The following is a 14,363-nucleotide window of genomic DNA, read 5'->3' as shown; positions in this document are numbered from 1 at the left end:
AATGCTATAACTCTTAGCCACTTCTACCTGGAACAGAGCTTCAACAACACAAGCTGGGGGCTGTGGGAAGCATAAGAAAATCTGGTGACCTGCTCTTGCTGGGAGGACAGCCTGCTCTGGGAGCAGGGACAAGGGATCCTGTGCTTGGGCTACACATGCCTAGAGTGGAACTGCCATTATGCTGAGCCCAGCGATGAGGGAAAAAGGAGAATAGCCGTGGCTCAAATGCCACAGATTCTCAATGGTCTTACCAAGATAAAGACTTCCTTGAATAAATATTTCCTAATTTGCTATATGCCCTGAGGACAATCTCCAGACACTTTAAATGGTTTTCTTTTTGTTTTAACTTTCATCCATTATGATGTTATGGCTGACTCAATGGGGAGAGGGTCCAGGGGACTCCTCACACCATCGTTCCAGAAGCAGTTTCTCCATACTGCTTTAAGTGTACTTCATTTATCCAGAATATTTACGACATTATAATCTCATTACCTCAAATAAATCAGAAGTAAAGGCCAGGTTAAATGAAAAGGAATGTCCAAGTTATAAAATATTTTTAGAAAAAAAAATGTTTTTAGGTAGAATTTGAGAACTAAAGAGTAACTAGAATCATCTTACACAAGACAAGTCCTTAAGTCATTTAATGAATAAAGATTTTATTTTACACAAGGATCACTCGCATGTGTTAGGTTTTCCTAAAGACTTCTGGGTGATGCAAAGTCTGTAGAAGAAAGTAAAAACATTCCCATAATTATCTCAGGTACATTACACTTATGTCAACCAGACTCCTCTACAAATACGTGTTATATATTAAAATATGCAAACATACGTAGCTCTTTCAATTAATTCAAAGATACTCTGATTCAAAGAAGTGTGAATTACTGAGGATCTACTCTGTTAAATCACACCTATGGTAATATGATAAGTTCAAAATATACATACAGATACTTACATACCCATATATTTTGCTTATATGGATACTTACATACCCATATATTTTGCTTATAAAGCTTATAATAGCCTACCTTGACTTTGTCTGACGTCCGTTTTCCCCCAATGCCTCCAGAGCCAACGAGGAAGAGAGAGAACTGATTGTAACATATAAGTTCCTTCTCAAAATAAGAATAGACTGAAAAGCAAATGAAAGAAAAAATAAAGGAAGTTATTATCGAAAGACATAACCAGTTAACCACGACATGATCAGCAATTCCTTTAAAAGTTTCAAAAACAAAAAGTAGTCACTAGAAGGTCTGATAACTTAAAGATGCCCAAGTTTGGTTTATAAAGCATCTTTCAATTTCTTCACTACCGGTCTCTAGAAGGCAGAGTGAAGAGGACCTTCACATACCCTCTCTTGACTGTGAAACAGCAGTTTCTCTCTCCTCTTCTTCAACCTCCCCAACTGCCTATCCTATCTTAACTCTCTCCATCTCAAACATTTCACAAAATCCCACTACACAGTGCAGGTATCCAACACTCTCAAACATTCCAACATTCTGCCAAAGGACTCAAAAAGAGCCTGGAGGGGTTCCTGGGTGGCTCAGACGCCCCTCCCCTGCTCGAACTCTCTGTCTCAAAATAAACAAACAAACACACACACACTAAAAAAAAAAAAAAAAAAAAAAAAAAAGAGGGGCGCCTGGGTGGCTCAGCTGGTTAAGCATCCGACTCTTGATTTCCACTAAGGTCACGATCTCACAGTTCCTGAGTTCAAGCCCCACAATCAGGCTCTGTGCTGACAGTGTGGAACCTGCTTGTAATTCGCCCTCTCCCTCTCTCTCTGCCCCTCCCCTGCTCTCACTTTCTTTCTCTTTCTCTATCTCTCTTTCTCTCAAAATAAATAAATAAATCTAAAATTTAAAAAAAAATACTTGAAAAAAAAAAAAGAACCTGAAATACAAAAGAAGAAGTGAAGATCAAGCTATAAGCTTCAGGAGGACAGAATCATGGGTCTTGCTCACCATTATATTCCTAGCAATCAGAATGGTACCTGGGACAGAAAAAGCACCTAACCAATATTTATTAAATTAATGAGTAATGAGGGGCGCCTGGGTGGCTCAGTCGGTTGAGCAACTGACTTCGGCTCAGGTCTTGATCTCACAGTTCATGAGTTTGGGTCCCGCGTCGGGCTCCGTGCTGACAGCTCAGAGCCTGGAGCCTCCTTCGGATTCTGTTGTCTCCCTCTCTCTCTGCCCCTCCCTCACACGCACTCTGTCTCTCTCTGCCTCTCAAAAATAAAGAAAACTAATTAAAAAAATTTTTTTTAAATTAATGAGTAATGAATAAATGATACGAGTTAGTGAATGAGTAAGCAAATAATGAATGAATGTAGGACAGCTGTCCCTCTTTCTACTAACTTCCTAGTGAGGGTGTGAGAACTCTATCTCCAGCTCTAGAAAATTAGAAATATGACTTTGAACTGCATACAAAAGAAAAAAATCTAATTATAACAAAAAATAAGGAAGGTCATGGCAATTTGTATTAAAATAAGATTTTTAACTGTATTATGCAGGAAATTGGATATCTGATTTCATTCGCACTTTGCGTATAAATTCTAATACATTATTACCCAATATCAAGCTGTAGTTAACTAAATGGAGTGGGTCAAGAGAAAATAGTAAAAACGAAAGTTAAGGTTACTGCAGAAACTTTGTTCTGAGGTATGTCACATGTCTGGTAGCTCAGGAAGAAGAGTAAAAGAAAACTGGGAGAGGAGTGCCTGGGTAGCTCAGTTGGTTAAGCGCCTGACTCTAAATTTTGGCTTGGGTCATGATCTCACAGTTTGTGGGATTGAGCCCCATGTCAGGCTCTGCACTGACAACGTGGATCCTGCATGGGATTCTCTCTCTCTCTCTCTCTCTCTCTCTTGATCTCTCTCTGCCTTTCCCCCAACTCTGATACTCTCTCTCTCTCAAAATAAACTTTAAAAATAATAATAAAAAAAAGAAAAAAGAAAACTAGGATAGTTGCAGCCAAATGTTGGCCAACTTCTGGAATGACAAACAAACACAAAAATCTAAAACATGGGGCATCTGGGTGGCTCAGTCAGTTGAGTGTCCAATTTCAGCTTAGGTCATGAGATCATGACCCCATGGACACAGGGTTTGAACCCTGTGTCGGGCTCTGTGCTGACAACTCAGAGCCTGGAGCCTGTTTCAGATTCTGTCTCCCTCTCTCTCTGCCCTGACCCCACTTGTGCTCTCTCTGTCTCTAAAATAAATAAACATTAAAAAAAATTTTTTTAAATAAAAAAATAAAAATCTAAAACAGAAAGGGGAGAAGGAAGAAGAAGAAAAGAAAGACAGGAAGAGGAAAAAAACAGACATGCTATGAAATACTATGAGCTGACAGAAATAATGTAGTAGGAGAATATTTAAGAGCATCAAAAATGTTCTCAACATATTATGTAGTAAAAACAAGGCAAGTTCCTACACAGCATATACAGTATGACCTTCCGTGTATTTAGAACAAAGATGATGAAGCCTATATTCCAACTATCAGACAATATCAAATTTCCCACTCTAATTTATTTCCAAAATTTTTGACAATAAAGATCTATTTCTTCCTTTTTTTTTATTTTTTTAAGTTTATTTATCTATTTTGAGAGAGAGAGAGAGAGAGAGAGAGAGAGCGAGCATGAGCAGGGGAGGGGCAGAGGGAGAGGCAAAGAGAACCAAGCAGACTCTGTTGTCAGCACAGAGCCTAATGTGGTGCTCGATCTCACAAACCATGAGATCATGACCTGAGCTGAAATCAAGAGTCAAACAGATGCTTAACCAACTGAGCACCCAGGTGCCTCAATATCTATTTCTTCTTAAACGTCAGAATAAATAAATTTTAAGCAATGTTTCTTGAGCTGATGTTTAATTACTAGTATGTCAACCTTTACTAAACTACTATAACCTTTTTTTCCCACTGCAAATAAAATATGGCTGTGGTGTTTAAACCACATTTGAGTTCAAGAGGCTTGAATGCACAACATTAGGAACTTAACCACCATTCATGAAAATGATTGAGAGCCAAATACGTTCCAAGTTCCAAAGAGCGAACAAAGACAAGAGTATCTACAATACTAATTATCCAGTGATGGTTGTCGATGTGTTCCTTCCTGCCAAGTCCAATCTCCAGTCCGCCACTACGTTCTCTGTACCAGCCGCAGTTTGCACCTCTGTGCTCTGGTCATGTGGTCTCAAATCCCCTGAAATGCCCCACTCTTCCCACCGCTACCCTAACCTGCTCCTTTGTCTCATCCTCGCTTATTTCCTGAGAGCTTACAAAATTTTTAGAACGCTGATCGTTATCTTGGTTTCTCGAAAACTGGAAGATGAATGTGAATGTACTGATCAGTTTCTATGGTGAAGCACCACATGACACACACAAGGCCTGTCAATCTAACAATATTATTGTAAGAATTAAAAGTGACTTACCATCCATAAGAATTACTAAACCAGATCCTTTATCTAGGACATCGGCAATAACAGCTTCACATTTTAAGTTTCCTGAAATGAACAGCCAAATCAATCAATCATCTGTTTTTAAAAAGACCATAAGATCATTATATTAAGATATGAGAGAATTTAACAAAATCTCCACTGTAAGTTCAGCAAAACTAAAAGCTATGCTTTGATATAGTTTTCAAGGTACTGTTGAATCATTCAACATTAAAAGGAAAGAGAATACCTTAGTCACTACATTTGAAACATCAAGTAGAAACACAATAAAGATCAAACTTCTAATACCCAGAAAATCTGGAGACCAGCATAGCCTGAACTAGACCATGGTCTAGTTCACAATGGACACAAAGGGCTGCTGATAGGTTTCTTGTCCTCCATCTAATGCTTTTTTTTTTTATCCCCAGGAGGAGTCACATGGCCTCTGACAGTACCAATGAAGCTGACAAATCCAGTGAGAGAGACAGAGACGCTGACATCAGTATCCTGATGCTTGTGGTCCTGAGTCTCATCACCTGCTGGGTTTCACAGGAAGATTATAAATAGTAGCCGTACCTTAGCTTTCTGTAGTTTAAAGAGGTTCCAAACCACAAGTATCTCGAATTTTGAATATTCATATTAGAGAGGCATTAGAGAGGTAGCTTTAAAAGTACTTAAAGAAAATGTGCAGAAGCTACTGAAGAAAAATAATTCATGAGAAACGTAACTTGATGCTAAGGAGGTACACGAAATTAAGAAAAATATTTGCCACACCTTCCTATTCATATCACTTTCCAGGTGTAATCATTTTGGAGTATATGCCTGTGTCTTTCTCTTGATATTTAAAATCCCTAAAGGCAAAAATCTACCTTACACATTCGTACTTTCCTTATAACAATGGTTCCCAAGGGAGCCCATGGTAGAGTGACTGGCACATGCCAGACAGAGGGAGCCTCCTGGCCTCTGCCCTGGCCACCAGTGCCACCGCCACATGCCCGCACACGATGCACGCGTGCACACAAAACCTCCACGGTGGGGATCCAGACACCGTATTTCATTTAAAATAACAGGTAACTTAACGTAGTAACAGGCTGTTTCAGTAGGTAGCCAGGTTAGAAAATGTATCTAAAACTGAAAACTCTGCCTTGTCCATGGCAGGTAAGCAGCGGATGTCTGATGAAGGCAGTCACCACACATCACCTCAGATAAAAACAGTTGTGTGAAAACTTCTGCTATAACACTGAAATAAGGCTATTCAAATTGAAACAGTGAGAATCTCATACATTTTTTTGGTAAAATAAAAAGCTTCAGAAAAACATGAAAGGAGGATTCTAGCTTCTTGCTGACCTGCATGTTACATAAGGCGAAATGATAAATAAGCCCTTTTTTTGGTATTTTACCACCTTACGTGGTCAGTATTTAATTAGACAATATGCTGACATTAGAGCACTGAAACAAATCAAACTATAGTCGAAGAATAAGAAAAGCAGCTTTACTGAACAAGTAGGATACTCCTGAGAAGAAGAAAATTCATTATTAAGGCAGACCTGATTTTACTTACTCTAAAAGAAAACAGGAATAGTTAATTACAACAAATCCTCTATCTTTTAATGCGCTTGCCTTTATGAAAATTGCTACCAACATAAATACCTGAGAAAAGAATCAAAAACCATTATTCATAGGAATCATAGCTGCCTATATACAATTACTAAGTTTAGAACACATGTATACAACAGAGATACTTTTTCAGTTGCTAATGACACCTGTATCATTAGAAATACACTGTTAGTATTTCGAGATAATTTAATAAACAAGACTATTCAAGGACAAAGCTTAAGGTCACCAAAATAGGTCCTGCTTCACATCAATCTATTCTAATGCATATCCACGCCTTGCGATATGACTTATTTAAAGTCACTCTAGGGGCGCCTGGGTGGCTCAGTCGGTTAAGCGTCTGACTTTGGCTCAGGTCACGATCTCGCGGTCCGTGAGTTCGAGCCCCGCGTCGGGCTCTGTGCTGACTGCTCAGAGCCTGGAGCCTGTTTCAGATTCTGTGTCTCCCTCTCTCTCTGACCCTCCCCCGTTCATGCTCTGTCTCAAAAATAAATAAACGTTAAAAAAAAAAAAAAATTAAAAAAAATAAATAAATAAAGTCACTCTGTGCCAGTTTAACACAATGACACAGTTTGGAAGGTTAGTCAGGAAATAAAATCAGGGTACAATTAAGGAATCCACGTATCAGGAACTCACCTGATCTGGGAAGTGGTTTATACAACTCCAAGTACTGCTCCCCATGGAGAACCTATGTTAGGGTAAACAAAATTTTATTGGCCGACTTTCCTGTTCCACAAGCTCTGCTATGAATATGGCTAATCACAAGTGATATTTCACTGGCCGCTTGCTCACATCAGTACTCCCCCCAAATTATCTGTCTCAGTTTGGCTTCTACTTCTTAATCATAATCATAATCAATCATATTCAGAAATAATCAGCCTCCCAATCTAAAGACTGTTAGATCTGTTGGAGCAGAAAAGGTATCTGTGTGTTCTTTCTTGACATTCATAAATCCTTACTGACTGGTAATTATGGATTACTTACTGATGCAAACACCAAACTAGGCTATATTTCCAGGGCTTATCACTGTGCCTGGAACATAAAGGGTAATTAATATATATCTGTTGAATAAAAATGGATAAATTGGGGGTGCCTACATGGCTCAGTCAGTTGAGCATCCCAACTCTTGATTTTGGCTCAGATCATGATCCCAAGGGTCATAGGATGGAGCCCTGCATTGGGCTCTGTGCTGAGCATGGAACCTTCTTAAGATTTAAGATTCTCTCTCTCTCTCTCTCTCCACCCCTCTCCCTCACACACGTTCTCTCTCTAAAATTAAAAAAACAAGTTGGGGTTCCTGGGTGACTCAGTTGGTTAAGCCTCCGACTTCAGCTCAGGTCATGATCTCACAATTTGTGGGTTCAGGCCCCGTGTCGGGCTCTGTGCCGACAGCTCAGAGCCTGGAGTCTGGTTCGGATTCTGTGTCTCCCTCTCTCTCTGCCCCTCCTCCCCTGCTCTTGCTATGTCTCTCTCTCTCTCAAAAATAAATAAAATATTTAAAAATAAAATAAAATAAAATAAAATAAAATAAAATAAAATAAAAGTTTTAAATGAATTTCAAATCACATGTACCAAATACAAACAACTCAACTAAAACACAAGAGAGTATTACAACCATGTTCAAAGTAATTACAACCATGTTCAAAGCACTATCATTGTCCGTATTTCCTTAGTGTGATATCTTACAAATTATCTATAGATACAAAAATAGACATAGATGCATCTTATAAATTAACTATCAGTAGATACTAAGGACACTGTGTAACTCGAGAGACACTTAACCTCAATGTATGGAAGCAAGAATACACCAATATATGTAGGAAAATAATAGGACAGAAAAAACAAAATCTGACCCATATACTCAAATGACCACACCCCACTGCCATGGGACACCTTTAATTCTGTCTTCCTCCGAACCCAGAAGGAGAAAAAAATGAGACAAATGGAGGATGGCCCACCGTATCAAATGGCCTGGACACTCAAGGTGGGAAGACAGGGATTTCAATTCAAGAGGGCTATTATTTCTGGCCACAGATTCTGAACACCATTCATGATTTTTCCAACTCCTCCTGACTCTGAAGGAGTACAGTGCAGAATTCTGAAACATTTGCTTTGACTGTTTGCATTTCAATTATTCAAACAGAACTGTATGCAGCAAATACCATGGGGCAGTGACTAAAACAACAAACTGCCTGGTCCATATCTCTTGCCTCCCTCCCAACTCATCAGATACTCAAATAAAAGAAGTTCTCACAGATTCAGAGCAGCAATGGGCGAACCGCTCCTCCAGTAAATGGGTCCTCCAATCACCAAAGCCAGAGAAATTGGCTCACAGCTCTAGGATTCAACAGCTATCCCTGGACTCATTCTTGACTCCAAGAAATGAAACATGCCCCACCTCAAAAGCTTTCTCACAGTTGTGCACACCTTCCTTCTTGAAACAACTTGTCCATTTTGCTTCTCAGATACCACATTCTCCCGCTATTCCTCAGAGCTCATACCTTGCCAGCCATTCCTTCTCGGTCTCCCTTGCTGATTCTTCCTCATGTCTTCAACCTTTCAACACTTGTAGAGTCCGGTCCCTGAGCTCAGGCTCTTCTCTACCTACACTCACACGTTACGCTACGTGATTTCATCTAGTCTTGGGTCTTCAAATACCACTTCAAGTCTAAGAACCCCAGCGAGACCGCTACCCCCCAAACTCGTGACTCACATATTCAACTGCCCATTTTACATCTCTACTGGATTGTATAAGAGAATCTCAGGTTTGTCCAAAACCAACTCCTGACCATCCCCACCTTGAGGTAACTGTATACATCTATCTTGTTATATATATGTTCTATATAACTACTATACATACTAAATATATTGTATATAGTTAATTATAAATCATGGATAGAGACATACATGCATATATTTCATCCCAGTTACAAAAAACTTCATCTTTGACTCCTCTTTCCTTCGACTCACATCCAGCCTTTTGTTTAAATTACTATAAGAGACTCTTAACTGGTTTGCCTGCTTCGGCTTGGCCCCCATATAATCTATTCTCCACACAGAAGCAAAAATGACCCTGTGAGTCAACACAGCCAGATCATATCACTCCTCAGTTCAAAGCACTACAGACTGTCTCCCATGTTAGTTAATCAGAGCATAAGCTAAAATCCTTATAATGACTACAAGGCCCTCTTCTCCTACCACATGCCCCACCCCCGGTTCATCCTGTAACAGACTGGCCCCCTTGCTGCTCCAAAAACAAGCCAAGTATGCATCTGCCTCAGGGCCTTTTACACTTGTTCTCTCTGGCTCAAATACTCTTCCCAGATCATTACCTGGCTTGCTCCCTCACCACTATCATCAAGCAAGAGTTATCACATCCATCTTATAGATAAGGAAACCAAAGCTTCAGAAAGTTCTGTACCCTTGGTCAAACAGCAAGCAAATGGCAGAGAGAGGATTGAGAACATTATGTCAGGGTCGTAGGACTGGACCTAATTGCTGTTTTCTTCTTTCTGCTTGTCCTTTCAACTAAGTCTCTTCTCTTATATGCTCAGAAAGGAAAATCAAAAGATATGCTAAATCTTTATTCCTGAACCAACCATGACAAACTATTTTATTAATACATATGCCCGCAAACAATGTGACATTTATCAATCATATTTGAAGAAACCAAAGAAAAGCAAAATAAAGGTTTCTTATTACTCTTACCTTTTCCAAGCTGATCGGAAGCTCAGGAACCCCTCCTAACCCTCCACCTACTAAAGGTTTCTGAGCTACGATAACTCCAAATGTAGGCAAACAGGAGAAGTCAGAGCTTCCTTCGTATATAAATTTCATATCTTTTGGCTCCTTCACCGATGCTCCCACGCCAAGGGCATACATAATAGTTTCCAGCTCCGTGTAAGCAGAAGAAAATGGAGGGAATTTATAGCCAATGGCTCTAGCCTATGAGAAAGGTATACGAAAGTGTTTTTTCAATGATATTTTTGTCAAATCCTTAACATTTTAACTTTTTCAAAACTATTAACTGCTTACGTACCTGGTTTTTGCTTTTGAAGACAGGTGAATAGAATGTCATGTTGGTGAATTTCATGGAGTGTCATAATTGTTTCATTAGATTTTATTTTAATAGAAACCAATTAGAAAGTGTGTGGGAAAGGACTTCATTTACAGATAAGAACTTTTTTTATAATTTGCTTCTTACTAACAGTATGTCTCATTTTCAAATTTCCTATCTCTGACGGTGAGAAGCCCAATTAATTCAGCAACTATTACAAACTCAAAAATACAAAAAAATAGTAATAATAATGAATAGGTCATAAATAGCGATAGTGAATCGCCCTACAGGAGCTACTGTATAAAATTAAATGTAAAAAGAGCAAAACGCTGCTTCATGCTTGTAAATTAGATGGCCTCAGAATGGTTTTAGTTAAAATGAGATTTTACCTTAAGTTCCTGGCTGGGAATGTCCCTCATCAAACTGGATATTGTGTTTTTCTACTTAGTGATGATATGTCTTGCTAATGTGTGAAGTTGATACTGGGCTAAAAAGCAATGATGTCCAATTGTCAATCACTTTTATTCCAAAACAGGAGTCCACAAACAAGGGCTGAGAGCTAAGAATGGTTTTTACATTCTTAAAGAGTGGTTTAAAAAAAAGAAAAACAGGAAGAACATGTGACCAGGAAGGGTAGGTGATCCACAAAGCCTAAAACATCTACTATCTGGCCCTTTCCCGGAAAAGTTTGCCAACCCCTATTCTAGGATAAAGTCATATTTATAACCCAATCATATTCTCAGGGTTAAAATTAGATTGTTAACATTATCACTCTATCTGCCCTGAGTCACAAAACACCAAAACCAAATGCATCAAATGATTTATTTCTCACTATTTATGCACTACATTTTTTTGTTTCAAGGTGACAGTAAATCAGCAAACTTCACATGAGCTATAACCACTATTCCATCAGAATTTCTACACAGTCGGAGGTCCTTTATTTGCAGCGATGTTGAAATAGTTCCAAAATACAATCTATCAATGCTTTCCCTAAAAAAAAAAATGACTCAAAAGAGGCACTTAGATATCCTTTTCTAAAAAGTTAGAAAAAACAGTAACTACAGTAGAATTATCAAGAATACTACCAAAAAAAAAAAAAAAGACACTTGTGTAATTATACTGAAGAAAAGAAAGTAAAAGTTACATAAGGCTACATCTTAGCCTCATGTTCATTCAAATTCTATAAATATTTAGTACATATTTTAAGAAAAGTCTTGTCACTTATCTTTCCTATTTAACAATGGACTAATAGCTTGGAAAATAACATTTTTGTATGAGAGAAAAGAGAAAAAGGAAAAAAAAAAAAAAGAAAGAAAAGAGAGGATCTCAACAAAAGGCACAGCTTTTAGGCTTTTCTCCCCAACTTACAAATCCTGATGGTGCTGTCGATGCTGCGTGACTCATATGATTTGTCGAAACTCCTCCATCTGAATCGATTTTACTTAAAACTCCAATTATACTGCCAATTGATTCTAAATAGTAATAACAACAAGGATGCTTCTGTTACAAGACATGACTAAGAAAAGTGACAACGTGCTCGATAATCATTCCTCTAACAGTGAGCAAGCCTGCCACAGGACCTTCACAGGCACTCATGAACTGAATATATGAGGTAGGACTATTAAAGGAAGAAGCTGTGAAAGACTCCGAAATAGACCAAAGATCACTGGGTGTTGTCAATGGAAAACAAGCCATTGTCCAACATACTCTTCCTGGTTTTGATTCCAAAGAGGCACTGAGCTTTGCAATGTCTTTGATCAATTTTACAGCTCTGTAAAGTGGGACCCTTGTCCAGAGACATGCAATTTTTGGTGAAGGAAAAACAAATTTCCCTTTCTCGCCATCATCACCCCTCCTCCAGGATGGAACAATGCCAAGATTATCCTCCGAACCCCCCACCCACGTCTCAAGTGATAGCTCTGAAGTCGGTACTAAAAATTCGTCCAGAGAAAACCATCATTACGACCAGAGACTTCAGACAGGGTTCAGAAGCTACTGTTCTGGGGTCTAAAAGGTTAATAAAGGAGACTCATGGGGCTGCCACATATGCCAGAAGATTCCAAGGACTCTGAGACCTAACAAACCTGACAGGTACAGGCCTCTTTCTAACCTTGGACACAATCTATAAGCAAACCACAAACTGTGGTGTGACCAGGGATATCAGCCAGCTTCTTGCCTCTGAATCCTCCCCTCACCGCCCCACTAAGAATGCTGCCAGAAGGAGGCTTTTAACTGAAAGTTACCTTGCTACAGGCTGAAAGGACACACAGAGACACGGGCAACCTGAGTTAATGTGGCTCAAACACTGAGAAAGCTTGGGCCAGTTACGGCACTTTTCTGGGATTTAGTTCCATCATCTGTAAGCCATGATCAGTTCTGCAGAAAAATGTGACATGTTTCTTCTAACTCTACTTTTAACACTTAGAGGTATATTTTCATTTAGAATTACGTAATTCATTTAGCTTTTTCTTTAGAATACTTTTAAGGCAATACAGTGGAACTTGGACATCAGAGGAAAGTTTTTAATGTACTTCTTTCTTTTTCCTTTCATTCATTTTCAATGATGGGTGACTCATTCACAGGCTAAATTTATCACAAACAGAAAAATATGGAATACAAGAAATGCTACCATTAAGGACATTACAATCGTGTTATCATCTGGTTGAGAAAGAGCATAATGAAAATTTCAATGAGGGTACCAGCAGGCAGGAAAGTGTCATTAAGGAGGAAAAAAAAACGAGAAGAGTCATTTTTTGAGATATATTCCCCTACCAAACACTGAATATAAAATTACTAAGAGGAAAAAAAAAAAAAAAAAGATCTGTCTACAAAATAACCCTGAATCATTATCTTTCCCAGAAGAGTCCTTTAAACTCCATATACTAAAAAAATAAGTAAATAAGTAAAAATAAACTTCATATACTACATACATATGTGAGTTACACTAGAAAAAAAACAACGTGCCTTTTGCTGGCTGCCTATTTCTATGGCAAATCATAGACAACTCGATAATTCCAGGGAGTAAGCATTTGCTGAATCCTTTCTGAGTTTGGCTCCAAGCGAGCACCAAACACAAAAGAAGTACCTCCAAGACACAGTCTCTGCCTCCAAAGGACCTTACTGTGCCGTTAAGAAACCACATATTTACGAAACAAAAGCAGCTCTGAGCAGATGCTAAGTGGTCAGAGTCCAGCTAAGAGAGAAATCAATGTAGCCTGAAATATCTGGGGAGGTTTGGTTGAACATCCAGGGCTTGGGTTTTGATTTTAAGAGAAGTACTCGGGTCAGCACAGGTGATAAAGGCAGGAAGGGGCATTTTGAAGTTTCTTCTCATTTATTTTTGAGAAAGATAGAGACAGTGAGAGCAGGGGAGGGGCAGAGAGAGGGGAAGAATCTCAAGCTCTACGCTGACGTGGGGCTCGAACTCACAAAACTGTGAGATCATGACCTGAGCTGAAATCAAGAAGCAGACGCCTAACTGACTGAACCACCCAGGTGCCCCAGGAAAGGGCATTTTAGAAGGGCAGACACACAGCAACAAAGACGAAGGGATAAAACAACGCAAAATCTACTCATTAGACAGAAAAGAGCTAAGCCTAAATAAAACTGGCCTATGTGAACTTTTTGGGAAACAGAGAAAAACCAGGTGAGGTAAGCAGTGACTGGTTAGATAAGAGAAGACTCTGAAACGAACCATCAGGGAGGAAGCATAGAAGGGTGAACAACTTGTACTATCCCCCACCCGGACATACACCCAAAACACAGGATTACAAAACAAAACAGAAAAAGTGACAGTGGGGGTTGACATACATATCTTAAACTGAAGAGTTCTAATAGCTCCTGGCGCAAAAAACATGCACTAGTTAAAAACAGAAGACAGGTCCCTAAGAGAAGAGAATGCTTTGTTGCCTCTGGCTCCCCAGCCAGGAGTGAAGGGATCTGGGCCTCTACCTTGAATTCTCTGGGGCTTGGTGGCGTTCTCAAAGTCACAGATCTTCTTCCAATTAGCCTTCACCCCCTCGGGGGTCATGGGTTGATTCTTCTGTCTTACGATGGCTCCAAGGGACCGCTCCCAGCGTACTGAAACAAACGTACAGAAACGTACAGAAACAAAACGAAGAAGCTAAGCACAGAGTTTAAAAGGGACACAGGAAGTAAAACTTATCTGAGACCCTTGAATTTTTTTTAACTGCAAGAGAAAGGAATTCAGGGGGGACAAAATGAGTCTAACATCTGAAGAGTTATACTACATGACTTTAAAG

General features: G+C 39.2%; 1 protein-coding gene across 2 annotated transcripts in view; it reads right to left on the bottom strand.

Moving 5' to 3' along the window:
* HSD17B4 (hydroxysteroid 17-beta dehydrogenase 4) overlaps nucleotides 1–14,363 on the bottom strand; it is an 85,131-nt gene that overhangs the window by 36,256 nt on the left and 34,512 nt on the right. For both annotated transcript variants that reach the window (XM_042933669.1, XM_042933677.1), the window contains 6 exons: nucleotides 14,053–14,181; nucleotides 11,470–11,573; nucleotides 9,753–9,989; nucleotides 6,681–6,732; nucleotides 4,428–4,499; nucleotides 1,026–1,129 (listed from right to left, as the gene is read on the bottom strand). In XM_042933669.1, the coding sequence (XP_042789603.1) occupies nucleotides 1,026–1,129; nucleotides 4,428–4,499; nucleotides 6,681–6,732; nucleotides 9,753–9,989; nucleotides 11,470–11,573; nucleotides 14,053–14,181 (698 nt within the window). The remainder of the gene's footprint in view (nucleotides 1–1,025; nucleotides 1,130–4,427; nucleotides 4,500–6,680; nucleotides 6,733–9,752; nucleotides 9,990–11,469; nucleotides 11,574–14,052; nucleotides 14,182–14,363) is intronic.

This window comes from Panthera leo, chromosome A1 (genome assembly GCF_018350215.1).
Source record: "Panthera leo isolate Ple1 chromosome A1, P.leo_Ple1_pat1.1, whole genome shotgun sequence".
NCBI classification, from domain to species: Eukaryota; Metazoa; Chordata; class Mammalia; order Carnivora; family Felidae; genus Panthera; species Panthera leo.
The sequence above is the reverse complement of the archived record's forward strand: the minus strand, read 5'-3'. Positions and strand labels throughout refer to the sequence as shown.